General features: G+C 38.5%; 1 protein-coding gene and 1 long non-coding RNA gene across 6 annotated transcripts; one reads left to right on the forward strand and one right to left on the reverse strand.

The window, feature by feature from the left end:
* The first annotated feature begins 89 nt into the window (after nucleotides 1-89).
* On the forward strand, nucleotides 90-3,410 carry LOC140851049 (uncharacterized). Its single transcript, XR_012133841.1, has 2 exons — nucleotides 90-2,478; nucleotides 2,552-3,410. It is a non-coding gene; the product is annotated as an uncharacterized lncRNA (long non-coding RNA).
* Nucleotides 3,411-3,889: 479 nt separating this feature from the next.
* On the reverse strand, nucleotides 3,890-21,234 carry LOC105050806 (uncharacterized). 5 transcript variants are annotated; one of them, XM_010930969.4, is made up of 11 exons: nucleotides 20,801-21,233; nucleotides 18,296-18,348; nucleotides 17,871-17,986; nucleotides 17,040-17,340; nucleotides 13,155-13,337; nucleotides 11,040-11,558; nucleotides 10,812-10,911; nucleotides 10,631-10,691; nucleotides 8,465-8,607; nucleotides 4,475-4,550; nucleotides 3,890-4,401 (listed from the first exon to the last, which is right to left on the reverse strand). In XM_010930969.4, exons 1-11 carry the CDS (start codon nucleotides 21,081-21,083, stop codon nucleotides 4,083-4,085), a joined length of 2,154 nt encoding a protein of 717 aa, XP_010929271.1. In that variant the 5' UTR covers nucleotides 21,084-21,233; the 3' UTR covers nucleotides 3,890-4,082. The 5 variants fall into 5 exon arrangements, with proteins under 5 accessions (XP_010929271.1, XP_010929267.1, XP_010929269.1 ...); XM_010930965.3 differs by having other exon boundaries at nucleotides 16,974-17,340; XM_010930967.4 differs by having other exon boundaries at nucleotides 3,890-4,383; nucleotides 16,974-17,340; nucleotides 20,801-21,232.
* Between the last annotated feature and the right edge of the window lie 118 nt (nucleotides 21,235-21,352).

The following is a 21,352-nucleotide window of genomic DNA, read 5'->3' on the forward strand; positions in this document are numbered from 1 at the left end:
CATCAAAGCTGAGCTATCGTCACCTAAGCTCGAAGCTGGGTTCTCCCTCCTGAGAATCTCGTTCTGGAGTATCGCTGCGGTGACTTCGTCCATCTTGATAGTGCTCTTCTTCACTAGAAGAGTAGTCATCAAGGACTCGTATGAAAGGGAAAGCGACGTCAGCAAAACCAGCATCCTGGTCTTCTCCTCAACATTCTCACCAACGCTGAGGAGGTCGATGAGGATCTTCTGGAAGTGGCTTAGATGCTTCTGCACGTTTTGTCCCTCAGTCATCCGCAGTTGGTAGAACTGTCTCCAGAGGAAAAGAGTATTGGTGAGAGACTTCACCATGTACAACTCGAGCTTCGACCACAGCACCGTCGGGGAAGTCTCGCTTAGCACATGGATCACCACCTCATCCGTCAGGTACATGCGGATGGTACTCACCGCCTGCATCTGTAGCCGTTTTCAATCCCGCACCTCCATGGTGGTCGGCTTCTCATCGCACAAGAGAGCATCGATCAATCCCTGTTGGATGAGCACGTCCTTCACTCTTGCCTGCCACAAGGAGAAATTGTTCTTACCATCAAACTTGTTGATTTCCATCTTGATTGTTCCTGTCTTCTCCATCTTCAGTCTTGCTCACCATCGCTGCAATCTGCGTCTTTGTACCGTCTTGCTCTGATACCACTTGTTGGGTGGATGTCTGGTCTGGACATTACCTTTCAAGACCTTTTCAGTACCACGCGATGCAGCAGGAAGAAAGAAGAAACAAAACAAAAAGAAAAAATAATCAAAATATGTGGATCAGCCACAAAAGGGCTCGCCTCCATGGGGCATGCAAACTTCACTATGAAAAAGAAATTTTACAAGAGGAGATCTCACCCTCAACCTTTGTACACCCAATTCTCTCTCATTAGAAGTTCTCCTCACAAAAGCTCTCTCTCTCTTGGAAGACCCCCTGAACCCCTGAAGTGCCTAGCGACCGCTGTCCAGGAGCCTCTTGCTCCTTGTCTCTCAGCGCTTCCGCCTCTCTCTTCTCTCTTCTTGGGTTCTGTGCGGCTGAGAAAACGAACCACACCTCTCTCTCTCTGTTCGTCACAGGCCCCTTTAAAAGGGTTAAACATGACTTAGATTAGGTTTAGAAGTCCTTAATCAACCCAAATCATGTCCCAGACCGTCGGATCAAGACCGGGAGTCACTTGGGCCCTCCGATCGCGCTCCGGTCCACGGAATAGTGACGTGGACCGCGAGAAACTCGTGGGAAATGCCCATGCGGTCCACAGGCCCAGTCGTGGACCGCTCGGTCCATGGTGGACCGGTGTTAAGGGCCAAGCAGGTTGCCTGGGCTTTTCGCGCGGCCCCGGGCACGGGCTGGGCCGCGCGCCTGCCTGGGCCGTGCGCCCGTCTAGGTCGTGCGTCCCGCGCCCCGCCGCCTGCGGCCGCGCCGCTGCTGCCCGCCGCCGGCGGTCCTCCGCCGCCTCGAGTTTCGTGCCGACTTCAAAAGCTTGTATCTCCTTCATCCGAGCTCCGTTTCGGATGATCTTGGTCTCGTTGGACTCCGTTTTTCGCCGCGAACCTCGCTGTGAGCTCAATATGGGCTGAATCTCGAGGCGTCAAATCCTAACAGTTTTCTTGACTTATTACTCGCTCTGAGATTCTTAACTAGTTGCTTGATATTTTTTATTTTTTTAATGAATGAATCAGCCAAAATTAGGCTGAAATTATTGAAATTGCTGAAACTGAAACTTGTTTGGTCCATCCAAAACTGGAACAGGAAATCACTCTTCAAGCCTTCCTCCAGTCCTAATCCAATAATGACATGTAGCATCCAAATCCTAGTATGATGGAAGATCCAATTACCAAATCTTAATCTTAATGTTCGAACAGGCCAGCTTCATCACACATTCCACCTGCATATGTTTTTGTGCCCTCTAATATTGGCAACATACATGGTGGTTTAACGTTCAAGGTTTTGACCTGAATTGAATTTCTAAGAATATAATTTGTGTCTTTCATTATGAGCAAATTTGTATTCTAATATTTAGATTAAGATCAGATCAGACCCAATCAGACCTGCTGCCACTCCTTCGAAGAAGGAACAACACACAGGGAAAGGGCCTTGTACTTGGTTTAATGACTCAATAGACGAACCTACGCTACTTCAGTGGTCACCCAGTTCAAGAGCTATATTGATATTATGCACTCCTATAGTCAACATATTGTCTTTGTATAGAGTTAAAGTACTGCAAATTACCTCTACACTTCATAAGATGTTACAATAAATTGTGAATGCTTATATTCTTCTTATGTGGTCCTTTATTCTCCAAAGGTTTATAAGGCATCTTTTATCATTTGCTTGGTATCCCAATCTGAAATACAGTTTGCATTTTTTTTTTTTTTTAATAACATGGGCAGCATGAAGAATCTCAGCTGGCAAAGACAACCCGTGATAGCTCGAAAATTACTGTTGAGCAAGTGCATGGTCTTATGTCACAGGTGAGTGTCCTTGTTGGAAATGATTGTGTCAGATTTTTCCTGTCTAATCTGTGTTTTCATTCATCTGCTATAGGTTATTAAGGACATCCTCTTCAATTCTGTGCGTCATTCTAGCAGTGCACGCGGCAGCCTTTCAGACTCCTCTGGCCCTGAACCTATGATTGAAGCATGAAGATGCCACAGGAGTTTTTCAGTTTTTGACGCATTGATGCCTTATCCTTCTAAAAGATGTCATTTTAGGCCAAACCCTTGATTTGTTGATGACTTGCCCACCGGTTGCCTGATAGCTGGTTCCTTTTGGTTTAATCTCTCGGTCTGAAATACCGCAACAGTTTCCCTGTGTGAAGAAGCATTTGGATCTGGAATTATCAGCCAATTTTAAAATTCGATTGCTGAGTGTTATGATAAATAATTTGTGGAGATGAAAAGACCAGGCTGATGACTGCCATAGGCCATAAGAAATGCCTTCGCCTTGCTCTGATTTTTGAGGAGAGCTTTCATTTGTAATGTTGAGATATATGTGGAAGATAATACCCTGTCACAGGCTACGCTGGTTGGGTGTGAAATCTGTTATGACCGCTCTGTAGAGAGACATGATCCCCTCTGATGAAGGATTGAAGCTGTGAAGTGTAAAGGGATGAATTGTCCGTAAGATCATATTTGCTTTTTAGGCATGATCCATGCTTTCGTCTGATCAGGCCAAGGCAGAATACTGGATGTATGGACCTGTATGGTCATGCTGTGAGTCCTGTTGTCTGCCAACACATTTGGGAGCTGGTTCAATGTTGTACTTTTAGTTGAGATGCTGTTGGAGCACCCAACATAGAGTTAAGACCATTCTGTTCAGCTACTGTGCCTCAGGTTGGGCTGACTCCGGGTCTCAAGTTATAAACCAGTAACAGATGTGCAATAGATAATTCACATTTCAAATAGCAGGGCTTTTGGTTAAAAAGAAGTGCACTCGTTCATAGCCAAAAAGAAAAAACACTGTAAATAGTGGAGAACAGGTCAAACAGTTGAAGACTATAGTCCGAATACGAAAGCTGCCGGTGGATTTATAAAAGCCAAACCGCAACACACTCTAGAGGGCACACCACTGGGTCAGGCGGCCTATATGGGGAGTCTATACCTTTGCTGTAAGATTATTCATCCGCAGAAAGGCGTGCACCCTGATATCGTATTTCTAATACTTGCATTTTGGCCTCTGACCCAGTGCGAAAAACTTGACCAAATCAAAACTCCAAAAGAGATCATTAAAGCAAAGCATTTAAAGTAGTTTATTAGGAAGTTATGTCAATAGAAGTACAAAAAAAATGAAGACTAGGAGGTAAACAAAATAAATGTTGCAGTATATAGATTGATTGCAGTCAGAAACAGGAGAACTACAGCAGATATCACAGAACCAAAAGGATGAACCTCAATCTTGCTCTGTTAATTAATAGAAATTGAAAATGGTACAACATGCACGTCTCATCTCATGGATATACATTGTGGTATTTCACCCAACCTTGATGATGGATACTAATAAATTGAAACTGCAAGCTATTCATGCTACACCCCTTTCAAGCCAACTACTATACAATGTGGCTTCGAGCTGCCACTTCTCACTTTGCCCCTCTTCCTCTTTTTGCCTTGGCCACTGCATTCCGCGTGCGGCCACTACTGCCTGCCCGACTGCGAGTCAGCATCCGCTCAATTGACTTCATCCTTGTACCATTCTTTGATTTGCCTGCAACACTGTTGGAATCATGACCAGCGGAGACGTCAGTGGCAGTCTCGTTTTGAAGCTCGCGAGTTCCCTCAGAGATGCCTGCAGTAGCTGGCTCACCATTGGAGTTGGTACCACAGTGGTCTCCCTTGCTGAAGGTTTCAAGATCCGAAATGGCGTTAGATTCTGCAGGTGAACTGAGCAACAAAACCAATCTGTGGGAAGAGCAGAGTGAGTGGCAAAATAACAAAGATGGCGGTCACACACGGTTTCTTCACTAAAGATTACCTAGTGGCAGAAATTTTATGCTTTGATCCATTTGCTTCGTTCTGTATCTGAGGATTCACAGCCAGTGGCCTTGAATCTGTTGAGTATCAAATAACAAAAGCAAAATATAAGCAAAGATCTAGATTGTTCTATTTATCTTAATTGAAAGCTACAAACAGAGAGAGAGAGAGAGAGAAAGAGAGAGAGCATATGGCAATAAAAGATACAGCATGATCATAACAATCCGATACAAGTACAATCATAATCCCCTGCCAAGTTATGGCATCCATGCAGCAAGCCGCTACTGAATTGGCAGGATGCAACAACATTCTACCATGTCACCTGCTCCTCCAAAATCATGCTCTCATAAATTTCATAAACATCTGCAATAACCGTTTCTGACATGCCAGTATGCCATGATTCATCCTACAAACTAGGATGCCTGTCTGGAAATACTTATTCCAATTCCAAAGGAAAAACGTCTTTTTCTTCTAAAATAACAATGCAAGATGCTTGAGAAAAATAGTCAAAAGAATATATAGGATAACTTCGCTAAAACACACAAGATCTCCATTAAAAGTGCACTTTTCTAAGACTAGTTAGCTTTTCAGCTTGCATCATTTTTTCAAACTCGAAGTATTGATATGATTCTTCTAGTATGCTTATCTGTTTCCAGTTTTTTTTTCCTAAGTTCTTAAACTTAAGTGTTAGACCATGTGCATAGGTTCTCTGTATCAACAGTCTATATTGGCCCATGTTTCTCAATGCAAATAAAAGCATTTACCTAAACAGGGAGCTATGAAGCCTTATAAAGAGTTGAGGAAGTGCTTTTGGGCAGGGTTGTGTTCACTTCAACTTCATGAAGTATTTTGAATCCCCTCTACTTTTATTTCCTCTTCCTGCTATTTGTTTCTCTAATCCTGTGATCTCAACAGCAACACTTGTTTTAAAGATTGTATCAAGGTTCATTGTACCAGTGCATACCGTCCGGTACCAGGCGTATTGTAGCATATCAATACCGAATCAAGACTCAGTAATATCTCATGACAAATTAAGGTTAGATGAAAGAGAGCAAGATTTGATGGTTGCAGACATTAGGAGAGTAAATCAATTCAATCTCTAAAAGTGACAAGATGATTCTTGCAACGTTAGACCCATAATATGCCATCCTCCTCTAGCTAATTTGCAATATAAGCATTGAGGCACATCAAAAGAATCAACTTGAAGAAGCACAACATAAAAAGGCACAACTCTCTCTCTCTGTTTTTTTTCCTGTGTGGCAACCACAGAGAAGCCTGGCAGCCAAATTTCACGTGATTCTTTTTATCTTGGACAGAATACCAAGGCATAAGGTAAGCGGGTCTTCTTTTCCCTGATGCTTCATGATTGGTATGAATTTCTCATGTAATGCATACACGAGAGGAAGAAATTTATTTGCTGGTTTTCTCTCAGAAACTTCAGCAACTGTGTTACATAGATCCTTTGTAGGATGCCAAGTATAACAGGTTTTCCCAAGTGTTCAATGACCTTCACAAAACCTAATCAAGGTCACTTTTTTAAAAGTACAAAAATAATCACTTATGTGTGCATGTGTCAATTACATACAATACCGCATTTTACTAATTAATGGTGCTTTTGTCAAATGAATTTGTGCTTCATCTTGACACAAAAAGAAAAAGAAGTTGTGATACATCATTGCAGGTGTTCAGACACTTTTAGGCTTTCACTGCTTGGTACCCGAATTGGTTGATGAATGAAATCTCATTTCTAGCATTACAGTGTCCCTAAACCAAAAATCTAGAATTATGCACATGTTAATAAAGGATTGTTGTAAGCTCACCATAATTAGCCTCTCTTTTCACACACAAGTGCCTATTGCCGACACTCCAAAATGTTAAAAAAATTAAAAGAACAGAAAATGAAGTGTCCTGTGTATGGTTTGAGACGAGATCAGAGTGAATGTTAAGCCAAAAGCATCAAAAAATTTTAATTAAAAAATCAAAGCAAATTAAAAAATATTAATCCGTATGGAAACATTATGAACATGAAGTTTCATGTTAATTCTGTAACTTAAATATAGTGAACAAGACAATGCCATTGGTTTCATCAGTTCACCGATGGTTTCTGTTCAATACCAAATAACTTTCAATGAGAAGTCACCTCACCATTAGTTTCAATTCAATGCCTAAAAAATCTAAAGCAGAGGTTCTCTCAAATGTTTTGCTCTAACCTAATCTTCAACTAGCTCACTCCTAACTCTAAAAACCTTGTTTTCAAGCCCATCCAATTGTAACATGCAAACACCTCAAAAACACTAATTTTATCTCTAGTATTTGGCATGTGACACGCACCAGCTTTGTCCAATAGGAGATAAGACTACTAAGGTATGACAACACAAGATAACCATGGTTGTGATGAGTATCAGACAGCAATACAAGATAAGGTTATCCCACCAAAAAAAAAAAAAGTTGGGTTTGTGGGGGGGTGGTGAAGAAAAGAACAATCAGATAGTTGTGATGATACTTGTGCGACTTGGACTCTAGGACAGAACTAAAGAGGCAGAGCCGTAACCTTTTTTACTATAAAACTCACCTTGTGTGTGGGCCCATTCCAACAGCATCCAGAACCTAGGCCTTTAACATTATACATGGTAGATATGACCACTTCAATGCCTATCATTGTAGACCACAAAATAGAGCTTGGGAGCAAGAATGACTGGTATAGAAGTGGTAACAAGAATTTTGAGGCACCTAAAGACCTGAAATAGGACAAGCTTTACTGGTTATAAACAAGGTCAAGCAATGACAGCATTAGCTTCGCCCAACAAATTATGTTTTGGTGAAATCCCATTTGGTACAAAAGATAATGATGCTCCTCCGCACCACTATCTTTACTTGGCACTACCCAAGAATCTGTTCATTGGAAGCATCATGTATCGAACATCTTTGATTCGACGAGTTAGGTATAGATAATGATTATCGTCATCCCAGTTCTTTCTAATCAAAATGGGTTCAGCTATGGAACAATAAAATTGTGTCAAGAAAGGACTCTTTGGAATGATTGAATAGTCTATATATGCTGGCCATCAAATTAAAGCATGACTTCAAGAATACTGGCTGTTATCCATTGTGTAGATATATGTATGTCGAATACTTGAATTACTCAATAGAAGAACAACTTCGGAAATAGAATAAGGCAATATACTCAATAAAGGAATAACGTCAGAAATAGAATCAGGCAACATGTTCACGTTCTAGTGGTCCATCTAAAAGTACCTCACCAAACAGACAAAGTAAGCACATGCATAAGTGCTCATCCAGTACAAAGAAACTTACAAGCGAATCACCATAGAATTTCTGTGGAACCTGCATATGATCCTTTCTGAGCAACAACAAACAAAGGTAACAGGTCGTATACTACTAGCACTGCCACTTGAAACATATGAGATGCTCCACTTCTTAGGTAAGTGCCAACATCTTAAAAAGATCATTGTTGGACAAATTACATGAAGTCATATTACCATCATACAGCTGAGTGGCTGTCTGGACAACCAGTTTGCCATGTCTGCTTGTACCTCCCATGACATAGTTTTTCAAATGGCCAAGGGATTGTAGCGGAAGAAGTTGGAGGACCAGTGAATCCTACTCATCCCACAAACCTGAGAATCTGAGATACTTAGGGTACTGAAAACCACCTCAGTGGATGATTTTTGGTACCATCTCGGATCAGAGAATCCATGAACCCCTTGATTAGCCAATACTACTTTCCCAGCACTTCCTCATCTAATGTGAATCTCACTACTATGGGAGTAATCTTCAATTATACTAATTGGTCATCCAAGCAGGCTTCAAGTATAAAAGATCTCATAATATCAACTCCTAAAGATTCACATCAGCAGCATCATTTTCTTAGCATTAGGCCTGTGAATGTCATGATATGTGAAGGCGGAAAAATAACAGTAAATGCAGATAATGTCAGATAAGTGTAAGCAAACTGTAATGTTCAACATACCAGCGATGGAATGTGTTTCTTTGAGGCATGGATCCCTATTCGGTTGAGGAGCATCATTGGCTTCTAATATGCCCAAAATCTCGGGAACTGTCTGTGTGCTGTAAATGTGATTATTATCAAGATTGTTGGCACCATCAGCAGTACTGCAGTTGAAGGTAACGACATTCGGAAGTGTTAAAGAATAAACATAGAAAATGTCAAGTTTAGCATGCGGATGAACATAAAATATGATCTACTATCCCCAACTCAAGAAAATGCACAGAATCTGAAGTTATGATATTAATGGACTAACTACATTAAAAACATATTGCCTATCAAACCTCCACTATATAACGCAACCTCCTGTGAACCTCCATCCACAAGTTCTGTCTCTTCAGTCTAAGAAAACATTTATCAAACCTACTTGAAACAATCTTGATCAATGGGATCACAGCCATCCAACAAATGCTCCTTTTTGAAAACACCACGTGCATCACACGTGTCAAGATCTTGCCTACTTAGCATAAAACTAAAATCAACAATCAGGTGGCTCAATCCCATGTCTTTCTTATCAGGTTCTTCTCATCAACAAATCTTCAAGAATTCCAGTGGTCAACTGGAATGCTCTGATAACTTACTGAACTCATAAGTTGCGAATGTAAACTAGGGAAAGAAGAGGTGGAAATTTAGACAAAGAAAAGGATAAAATATTGTAACAAAGCTAAAAACAAGACATAGAAAGCATGCACAATTAATTCTTTGCAACAAATTTTAAAACCATTGCCTATTTGATATTCAAAAAAGAGGGTCAAAAATGAATTTGATCCTATTGAGTTGCATTTCTACAACAGTCCCAAAGCAGCATAAAACAAGAAAACTCTCTAAATAAACTTCAGCCCTGGAAGAGAAAAAAAAAAAGGATGACCAATAAATAACCACTTCATAACCATAAGTTCCATAGACAATTTCCTTTTGGTAATAAACAGGGAAGGGTGCTCATCAATAGATAGGTTGCAGAAAAACTTAGCTAGGCGTTTGGACTTCCTATTTATACATCCAATCTTAGCATTCTTATAACTACTATTTTCATTTCATGTTCATGAAGTCTATAATCCCAAACATGACTGCCCGAACAAAAGTGTTGGCTTTAGTACTATTACTAATAATCAAAAATGGACTTAAAGTTTTTCACCTGGAAGCATTCCAAAATTTCATCACTTTATTAATTATTACTTAATTTCATAGAAAATATCAATATTCTAAATAAGTGGTATAAAGAACTGCAAATTGTACTCACTTATTAAAGTGAAATGATAATCTTGAGTTTATGAGCATGAGTAGGCTGAATTCACATCTCCAGAAAATTTGCTCTAAAAGCCTTTGCTGAAAAATATGCTTGGATGCTAATGGCACAAGGTCATAGTGATATTAAAATGAGACTGGCAGAGGCCAGCAATCAACTAATTAGCATTGGATGCAATCTTCAAATCACATCCATCATCATTAGCAGGTTCAAGATCAACACCTTCAATGTGACCCAAATATCATGGTTCATGAGATGACCAACACTAACGAAGACCAGCAAGTGTAAATTAATTCCTTAAATAAAACAACTCACAAATCCTTCAAGCTGCTTTACAACATTTTTTTTTTTAATCAGTTACCTAACCATTTATGAGGCTAACCCTTTTTTCAGTTACATAACCATTTATGAGGCTATACCTATATCTGAATTTTTATTCAAAAAAAAAAAAAAAGCAATCAAAACCTTATTCACTTGACCAACATTTCCTAATGAAGCTCATAAAGCATATTCAAGGATCATTCTTTATACTTTATCATTGCATATTTGCTAGAATTGTCAAACAGCATGACATAAATTGATAAAAGCCATTGCACCATAAATACAGGCAGCAATCAATGTGCAATCTATTAGAGGCCATATTCACTGATAAAGCCATTCCAAACCAAAGGTAACCAGTCCAATCAATGGGCTTATTTTGGACTTCTTTATACTAATTTGAATTGTTTGCAGCCTAAGGCCGATCTGGTATTTCATGTATCAAGATCATGAGGACAAAAGTAAAAAAGGCCCTAATCTTCTCGTATTGTGTATAGGTAGCATTTAAGTCAAGACACCATTGGAAATTTTGATCGCAATGATGGTTCATGCATGAAGTAACTAACCTTGGTGCTGCAGCCTTGATGCCTTCTGATGTCATGAATTTTGCTTCAGATAAGGAATTGCCTGAATTTAAAGATCATTCTATATTGATAAATAAAAGTAGCTGATGCTTGGTATCATGGAACCAAACTTTTGAAAAAGCTAAAAATCCAATAAAAGCCCACAGACAGAATAAGAAATTACCGCCATGATCCACTGATTTGGAAGCTGAATTAAGAGATTCACGCAGAACATCAACAGTGCCATCTTGAACCTCATTTTGCAAAAGTTCTGTCCCATCCTCCTGACATAAAGAATAAACCAGTCAAATATTACAAAAGATTTGCCCTTATTGAATAAGTTAAATAAAATAGAAACAGAAGTTTAAAAGAAATGCAATCTAGCAGAACCAATGCTGAAAACGTAGGTTACCTTATTCTCTTCTAAATTCAGAACATTATGATTAGGAGACTTGGGCTCACTCTCTATTACTGAATTGACAGACATCAACAAATTAGTATCTGGCAGTGAACTTTTATCGGTCAGTTGCACTGCATGAGGAGCTTCTTCAGGCTCTGAAACTGTATTGGTCGAAGATACATTGCCTGTTTCCCTGAGAGGGTTTACTTCACCAGCCTGTTGGTCAGTTAATTTGAGGGCTCCATTTGAACAAAGATATTCAGCATTCAACTCTGCAGACGATTTTGGAGATGCATTGGAAACCTCTGTAGGTTCTGAAGAATTTGAAAAGCCTGTTCCTGGAACTTCGCGATCTCTCATGTCATCTCCTGATGTGATCTTAGAGTTTTCCTTTTCAAACATTCTTGCAGATGAATCAGTTTGTTTAAACTTAGGAATCTCCCATATATCATCTGTTGACTTCAGACGAACTCTGCGAGTTTCATCAAGGGTGTCCCATAATCCAGTAGAAAGAGAGCCCCTTTTTAAAACCTGCATACATGTTTGAGGCAAATTGGAACATGACAAATCGGCATCATATAGGATGCATATGGAAGCCATATTCTAAGTTAAAAACACTGTCTATTGGAAAAGATATTCAGACTGATATGCAGACTAGAAGAGACATCATATATTAATTCACATACCAGGAGAAGTGTGGCTTGCTGTTGATCTTGCTGAGACAAATTTAATATATTAATTTTGATAGAAAAGATGAGATGTTTTTTAGCTATTAGACAGCTTGTAATTCAGCTCGAATTGGACTCATTCGAACAGTAAACAAGCCAAACACAAGCAATGGTTCTGAGCTTGAAATATCAACAAAACAAGTATAAGTGAGACCCCATTTGCCTGTGTTCAGCTCGAACTAGCTCAAGGATACATACAATCATGTATATACATACGTACATAATATGTAAACACAACATTTATAATGTTTTATTAAAAATATAGTAACTACAACAGCCTTTCAATCTCAATCTAGTGGTTGATTTAAATATTTGTTAATTTGGTCCAGCAGTCAGAATATGATCTAACGGATGAAGATGGACCAAGCTTCCAAGTCGTAGGGAATCTATAAGGTAGCAGAGTCTCTAGCCTTCTATGAAAACCCAGATCAGTGCTCAAATCACATGTCTTGTTCTCCTGATCCTGTCTCTTGCTCCTGATCTCTCCAGCAGCCAACTTGTCCCCCTTGCAACTCCTCTCATTTTATCTCACCTCTCCACTCTCCTACGCCCAAATCCTATCCTTTTCTAATCTTGTCTCCCCCTTTCTTCACCTGCCCCCTTCACCCCGCCTTAACCCCACAACCACAACTGCCCCCCGTCCCACATCTCCCGACTTCTCCTCACCTCTATCTTGCTTTGTTTCATCTCATTCCGTAATGGCACCCACAACCACTGGCAGCCCTCCACAATTCACAGCAACATTTCTGACTTCACCTCCTACCCTTCATCTGCACCAACAGCAATGGTAGTACCAACTTCACCATCTGCTTTCCCTTCCCCTTTGGCAGCATCTTGGCATGATTCTCCACACTCATGATTGCTTCTTTCTAAGTAATAATTGAAGTGACAGCTTAAACTAGCACAACAAGCTGAGCTTGAGCTAGCTTGATTTTTTACAAGCCAAGCTCAATCTGGTTAACTCCAGATTTTGATGAGCTTGAGCCAAGTTACAAGCTAACATTGCAAATCACTGAGCCGAGCTTGAGATGAGCCAGCCTGCTCGAGCTCGGCTTATTTTATTATTGATCACCTTAAGTGATTCATCATTAACCTAGTTCACACTAGAGTTTTAGGTTCAATCAGAGCAATTTAACTTCAACAGTCTCTAGTCCTTACTTGAGTCTGTAATATGAAATAAAACTCCTTATTTGCACTAAAGTTTTGGGTCTTATCCAAACTCATATCAGTAGCCCTTATTCTCCTAAATATCAGTTAGTCACTTTCACTCCATTTATGCTAACAAATAGAATTACCATATGCAGTGCACCAAATGGTTTGCCATACATGATAACAATTGTACAGTAACAAAAAAGGAAACCATCTTTCATATTTTCCACAAATGACCTATACAAAATACCTTGGATGAGGACCAGGAATGATTTAAAGTTGCACATGTGGGTTCATCCTTGTAAAGATGCATCCGACAGGGTGGTGGGGTCTTAAACCCAGTACTACTTAAGGATGGAGATTGCCATGGAGGCAAGGAACGCATGTACAATTTAGCTAAATCTACAGGTGAGCTTGACTCACTTTCAATTCCCTGCAGAGAAAATTAGAGGTGAGACAAAATTTAATGCTCAAGAAACTCAACATCAGTAACATGCAATTTTAAACAACAACAACAAAAAAAAAAAAAAAAAAAGAAACAAACTTTATATAAGCATGAATACCCAATAATCACAACTCCATGATAAAATAAAACCTTGAGAGGGTATACAGCATTTACACAATGTAATCTCATTAGTCAAACAGTTTCGTGTTGAAATAGGTGGCCTCTTGTTCATATCACATGCCTTTTACAGATCTATAAGAACTGTAGTTACATCTGACAGAAGAAACTCTTCAACAAGGAGTCCAAAATCAAGCAGACACTGTGAAGAAAACTTATTCAAACAGACAGTAAAACCACTGACATAAAAAAATTACCAACAGGGCAACAATGTTGTCAAGAATAGAGCTATTCAGAAATTTAATTTCAATTGATGTTAAGAGACCCAACAAACCAAGTCAGACTAAGGGAAATACTATCCTGATCGACCAAAAAGGAAAAACATATTATGCATGCAAGGAAACATACATCCCTATCAGAATAGAAGGAGAATGGTGATGCTGTGTTGAAAACAAGAAAAGGATTTTCGATATTTACTGGTGTAGTGTCTGTCTCCCAGTTACCAAATAGTCCCACTAGCACAACTTATTAAACCAGTTTTCTGCCAACATGGAACTACAAATTATGGGGAAAAACATAGCACATTTCTACCTTATATGGAACTGAAAATTATAAGGGAAAGATAAATTCCATAAACCAATTAACATATGCTGATTGTCACCTGAATCTGGCATAACTTTTGCAAATAACTTGTTCTCAGTCAATTTACAAAATATTTCCAAAATTTGTTGGAAAAGCAGTCACTTCAATGACCAAGTTGATGTAGTCTATAAAAAAAAAAAAAAAGGGACTTGTAAACCAGGTCAGAACAAATCACACAGCCCAAACAATTCAAAAAGAATGCGATACGTATCTCTGACCCTTGTAGAGTTATAGTAGAACTACAAATTGCATAAAAAGCACAAGCAGCTGCTCATCCTTTCTATTAACTGCCCCAAGAAGATAACTTCAGCAGCATGAGGAACATGCGAAATGCAGCATATGCAATTCAGCTAAAGACCAGTTTAGTAGCGTGACCAAATGTTATAGACCTTGTCAGCTTTTTTTCTCCTTAATTTTATATATTTGGTCCAAAGTTTTGAACAAACAAGAAGGATATGGCAAAAATGAAAATGCCAGATGGATATGTAATAAAACTAGGAAAAAGAAAAATAACATATGATCATGCTACATGAAGCATAGGAGTGGCATGAAATGAGGACAAACTAAAGAAAACCAATTAAGAGATGCTAGAAACATGTGCAGCAAAGACTCCATAAGAACCATAGGTAACAGGTATAAAAATCTATCTCAAAGGTCCCTAACAGAGGAAGGGATGAGCCAAAGTAACATATACATAAGTTATCAGGAAAAAAAATAAAAAAATAAAAAAGTTGTGGTAAAACTAGTGGTTGCCCTTCATGGTTATGATTATAGTAATGGTAAGATCTATCTTTCACAATAAATCCTGTAATCTGATATGTAACTATGCTTGAGACAAGATCATTATTCATAACAATCTTGGTTGTCTCAAAATTTTCCAGTACTGCATCAAGTTATAGATGCCAAAATTATAATGAACTTCAAAAGGTTGTTCGACAACAGTACTACATCGCTAGACTTTAAATTAGTAAGTATCAAGATGTGGATTTTTTGTCAAGATACCATTCTGAGTTCCCATAAGGAACAAAGGTTGAAAAATAAATACATAAATAAATAGTTAAACATTCAAGGACAAAATGCATTAATCCTGAGACAAAAAGGGACAAGAAGCATTTTTTTTGACACAAATTCGAGGGGACCAGTCAGTCTTATAATTGAATAATCCTAGCAAAGAAAATACTTTGCTGATAATATCATGGACAGGTATACCAAGAATTCTCATTTTGCTGATCCAAGGATTGAAGAATAAATCAAAAAAGACAAATCTAATGGACCACACATTAATGAAAACAAAGACCACTATCTACAGCTCTAGGATATTATAAACATAAACCAAAGTAGGCGGCAAAAGATCTAATGACAGCTTTTGGCAACCATCCTCGATCGACATCCATCAAGCTCTCATTTCTTCTTCATTTTTTTTCCACAAAAATCAGAAAGCCACATCCATATAAGGATCTACGATTCATAAACTATGGTCCATTTGATGAGCCATGAGAATTTTCCAAATTATACAATCTTTAGTTTTCACTTTTCAGCATATAATATGTGGACATGTTATGTTCCCAAACCACAATTGGATCGAAGGTTTTCTGCCCTAGCATACAAATTTCCAAGAAAGCTTTTGCGAACTCCATGAGGAGACATTCTTTCAATACTTGGAGAGTTTGAAAGCTAAAAGTATACCATTGTAATATTATATTGCTACTCCAACACATGCTAACACTGAATCACATGGACCAAGAAAACATTCAAAAAAAGAAAAAGGCATTAATGAGAGTATCGAGTTCATTTACAATTAACTAAAAGAATTGCCAAGGCTTAAAGATGGCATGTCGGGAGCGTAGATACACATAATATGCATTGCAAAGATGAGGCTCTTAAGCAGGACATGTTGCATATGCTTAAAGAAGCTTGGAATTTATTAATGATGAATAAGTGATTGATAACAAACAGAATAGTATAATCATATGCAAGACATGTTGAAGACCTTTTAAGTGAAGAGGCTAACACTTGGTGGGAAGACCTAAAAGAACCTGGATGGACTTATGAATTTCTCGAATAAATCTATGTTTACAAGATGGGAAAAAGCATGCAGGATTTAGTAAGGTACTAAATATAAAGAGGTATTTAGGCTTCTTGATTATGTCTCAAAATGAAGATAATCTTGTTGATGATCACAAAACAAGATACAACACAGTTCACAGGGAAAAAAAAAAAAACTTCGCAAAAAGATATCCAATAAAAGTTAAAATCACAGGAACAACAGGAACCCCCCTCCAATAAAAATACACACACACACAGAGAGTCAGAGAGAGAGAGTAACAACCAATAAGTTCTTTTTTCCCTTTTCCCTTGTTCTTGTTGAATATTAATTACATGATATTCCATCTACTGGATACATATAGCATATACCAGCAGATCGTAAAATCTATAGCTTATGATTGTTAACATCACATCCTTATCCATGGTATAACACTAATGTATTATGACTTGATAAACATTCAACATACTCATGGAAATGAGAAGCTCTGACAAAATTACATGAGCATCTTTTCGTCACATGTTTGACAAACCAGTCTATGTTTACGGTGACAATTAAAAGGATTGGCTCACATGGGTTTCACCCAGGTGGGGATCCCAAACTAGCCACCAAACTTCCCCAACCCATGTGATAGCCATTAGAAATCAAGAACCAACCATCCAAGTTCATGTCGGTGAAGCACTTTCACATTACATATTCAAATAAACAGAAGAGCAGAACAATTAATTATTCTTGGATGGATCTTCAAACACACACACACACACCAAAAGAAAAAAAAAACAAAAAAGCAAATTGAGGAAAAAATAGAAAGCAATACTGACATATTGAAGCATATCGGTATTCAAAGTGCAAGGTCCACAATCAGGATCATGTTTTGAATTTGATACCAGCTTTTTCTCCTCTAGCCATTTCTTGGCCTCCATAATAGCTGTGTCATGAAGATCAGGTGTACATGCTTGGACAGCAGAAGACCCAGGAGAAAAGGCATTCAGCTTACTAGCAGAATATTGAACCGATTCAAGTAGTTTGTTATTCTGATTCAAGGATCGCCAAGCTCCTGCAAATGCAATAGCACTACCAGGAACCCTGTTTGAAGTTTCCTTCTGCGTTCCATCCTCAACAACTTCTGTAAATGGGGACTCTATAACTCGTGACTGTATTATTTCTGTAAGTCTGTTGCATTCATCCCTGGGAAGCAAATATGAGATTACAGCCAGAAATTTATAACTTCACAGTAGATATCATAGTGTATATTTATGCTTCCAGTATTTTTGTGCATCTTCTGCATATACTATCTAAAATCAGATAGGACCCATCTTATTATCTTATTAATTTTGAATTAGCTGTACTCTTTTTTTCCTCTCAAGTCACCAAGCATTGACTCCTAACAGATCATATCAAAAATACACACAATGCAGCTAAATGACAGATTTATAGCTTTTCACCATCTTCTGCACCTAATAGTTGCAAAAATTTCATGGTATATATGTAAGAAATTACCCACAAAATTAGGAGAGAAGAGAAAGAGAAACTGATCCACAAAGCAATAATACTTGCAAATATCTTCTATGGGGGTGAAGAGGAACTTGAAGGGCTTCCCAAATATTTTGCATTCCTACTTGGTCACGGCATAACACTTTTTATGCAGCAAAGTGAAGACAGACCTAGCATGAATCTAAACCAGATAAAATTAGAAAAATGATCATGTTCTAAACTACCTTGTGAAGGTCTCCTGCATAAGCAACTGCTCAATAAGAAGTTTCGATTTGCTTCTTGAGACAACTGCTTGTGACCCGTGCATGCAATCCCTGATTGAATTTGGTCTATTTCCTCCCTAATCAGTCATTAAAAAAAAGGTTTTGATCAATATGCAAATTTAAAGAATCTCACAAGTTCTTCTTACTAATAAGACAAAGTCTAGGAGTATAGCCAGCAGTACTTGCTAACTTCATTTTATCAAATGGTCACATACAATGACATTTGTAAATCAGTAACTAAAAAGTAACATACAATGGTCTTCACAGCATAAGGTCCCCTTATTTTCCATTTGGAAACATGGACCAAGATCAGATGGATCAATAAACAAAAAATGGACAAGACAAACATACTGATACAAGTTTTTTTTTTTAAATCATTAGGTTACCTGTTTTAATTCATGAAGATGTTTGGAAGAGGCATCAACATCTTCCTTGTCATCTGCACCAACAAATAAGATCAGTCATTCCCTGCTCAATAACAATTGAATATAACGGAATTTTTACCCAAATAACATCATCTTACAGAAATAAGTTCCATATTCGACAGTATGAGATGAAAATCTCTGTTAGGTCAGTTAAAGAGTTCGGGGCATCAAAGTTCAGGTCTGTTACTGCAAATGAAATACAGAAAAACAGATGCTATACCATTACATACACTTAAGATTTCCCAATGAAGCAGAAAGGATGAACATTAGAGAAGTTACAGCCTCATTGCCTTTGAGTCAGTAAAACTATAAAACCAAGGTTAAAGAGACAAATAAGTCTGCATGATACCCTCTCTGCAGATTAGCAACATAACTCTCACATGCAAGTAAAAGACTTGAAGATCTGAATTGTATTTTTAAGCTGCAGTCTTCAATGAAATACTACATAACTCAGAGAAATGTCACCCTCTTGAAGTCCAATGTGAAGATCAATGGCCAGGGATACAATAAGTCATCTATCCACTTTCTAGTTGAGATCTCTTCCTCATGGATTTAAAGATGATGCAACAAAGGAGGTAACAACCATATGAGAAGGGGAGTCTACTTCCCAATACATAACTGAAGAAATGAAAAACAATCGCACATACGATACACAAACAGCTGGCAGTTTTGTGGTATCATGATCCCCACATCATGCAAGATTTAATATTGGAGTTGATTTTTTTATGTGAGATAACTCAGTTTTTTTATAGGACTAAGCAACAAAATACTGAATGTCCATCCTATAGGATGAAAAGCAAGGAACTTGATACTCTCATTTTACTATGGGTTGGATGGATGGAAGACTGGTGGCGCATGGTTTTAATGAAATAAAATATAAGGTAAGGAAAAAAATCAAGATTTAATGGTGGATATTCAATTTCAGTGAGCAAAAGTATTATCTAAAGATTTAGATTCCATGATAAGTCCTCTTCATGGTAGTTTGAACCAAGTAACCATCATGTGGCAATAATCATAAGCTGTTAATGCAAAAATCTGATGTAATTAAGAAAGTAATCTAGGGATTATGTAGTAAATTTTTCAATTTTATGTTTTGTGTTGTTTTTCTGTTGATTTAGCCGGCTAGGAGGGTTCTCTCTAGTCTCTATGATGGAGGCTTTGAAAAAAGAGCACAACAAATGAAACAAATCGGAAGATCATAGTATAAAACAAGGCTGTTATAGGAGTAGAAGGAACTCTGGGTTATTATTTTATTTGTTTAGGTGTATTTTTGGAATTTTCATGTTGATTTTAGCTAGATAGCAACTACTAAAAGGATGAAAAGGTGGTTAGCTTTTAGTCTTTATTGCAAAAGTTATCATCTCTAGTAGGCATCCCAATTTAAGTGACTTATCAAGGCATTTGAAGGTTTTTCCATTAGAATTTGAATTGTTAAGGATCACATAAAGTGAGGCATGCAAACTTGAGTTGTACTTAGTAAATATGTATGAATATTAGAAACATGTGGATGCACTTGACAGTGTTTTGAGTTTTAAAACATACTCTTTTGATCTCTCACCATTGCTGGAGTTAGCAATACGAAGTAGACCTCACGTATTAAGGTACTTTGGGTTTTATAGTAGAATTCCATTAGTTCCAAGTAGAGGGAAGCATTTGAATCTGAGCAATATTTTTGCAGAGCATATGAATTAGAAGCATGTAGATGAACACTAGATATGGTTTCAAAATAACTCCAAGCCCACCAACCCATTCACCTGGTTCAGTTTCACAAGACCTCAAGAATAGCATACTCAAACAGGAGGGGGAAAAAAAAACAGACCACCTAATTGAGTCCATTGGTTCCAGTCTTTAATCCCACCCCCACCAACCTCTATCTATATTTTTTTTTCTCATTCATATTTCAGAATGCGTGTCTAAATACTAAGCAACCAGATAGTCTAAAAAGCTTTAGAGATTCTCGTTCACATCAACGTGATTAATAGGGAGAGCAGACTATTCCAGGAACAGCATGAAAGGTGGCAAAATCCAAATATAACTTTACAGGAAAATTCTCGAGTAGCCAAGCAAGTAAAGTATTTACAGAACCATCAAACTATGAAAGGCTCTAAAAGTCAACACAGACGGAACAAAACAACCTCCTGTACATATAGCCTGCAACAGACCTAAATGGAAAATCCATTACAAAATTCGAAAAAACAAAAATCAAGTAATGCCTTTCTGTAGCAAATTTTCCACTATAAAGAAACTAATAAACAGAAAATTCTAGAAAAATCGCCATAGCAGACTTTTGATTCCTGTAACCTTTTCATTCTCTTATTAATGAAAAAAAAAATTCAAGAAAAACAACCTCGTACACAAAAAGCAAAGACACCGGGAAAAAAGAAGCTAACTAAAAAAATCGGAAATATATCTCTAAACAATATTAGGACCGAGAAATCAAACCAGGGAAAAAGACAAGTAACTCACCGGAGCTCAAACTAATTTCTTCATCCGAAGAATAACCAGAAGACGAAGAAGACGAGCTGCCTTCGGAGCGAAACGCAGTGGAAATCAGCTTGCCGGCGCCCCAGATGAGGCCCTGGAACCACCTAGGGCTTCGAGATAGGGCGGGGGACGCAGCAGCAGAAGATGGTGGAGGGTTCTCCCGGCGAGCGTAAGGGGAGGCCGGCGGCGGCGCTCGCCGGCCGCGGAGTATCTTCCCTCCCGATCCCCCCTCCCCCGGGCGGCGAACCCTAAAGAGGGAGGCCATGGCGGAGGGAGGAGAAGGAGCTTCGGACTGGGTTTTGACTTGGGGTAGGGAGGGAGAGGAGGCGTGATGGCTATCGGGACCAGAATTTTGGGAAGAGATCAGAAATGGATAGATCGGAGATGCGCCGTAGATCGAATGCACCCCGTTCCTTTTTGGAAAGAATGCTGCAGTATCGGTGCTATACGCCGCCACGTGAGCTTCACGCGATGGAACGAAAATCCACCGTTCAAAACTTGCACCCCAAGTCTTCAACCCGTCAACTACGACAT

Source organism: Elaeis guineensis, chromosome 8, assembly GCF_000442705.2.
Source record: "Elaeis guineensis isolate ETL-2024a chromosome 8, EG11, whole genome shotgun sequence".
In the NCBI taxonomy this organism is placed as follows: Eukaryota; Viridiplantae; Streptophyta; class Magnoliopsida; order Arecales; family Arecaceae; genus Elaeis; species Elaeis guineensis.

Bases quoted from the DNA above. Each gene is read 5' to 3' on its own strand.
- LOC105050806 (XM_010930965.3), bottom strand. From the start codon at position 21,083: ATGGCCTCCCTCTTTAGGGTTCGCCGCCCGGGGGAGGGGGGATCGGGA. The intron at 17,341-17,870 runs GTAGTTTAGAAC...TTTGCTTCCCAG, and splicing joins ATGCAGGAGACCTTCACAAG to GGATGAATGCAACAGACTTA. The intron at 11,559-13,154 runs GTATTTTGTATA...ACATGTATGCAG, and splicing joins ATTCCTGGTCCTCATCCAAG to GTTTTAAAAAGGGGCTCTCT.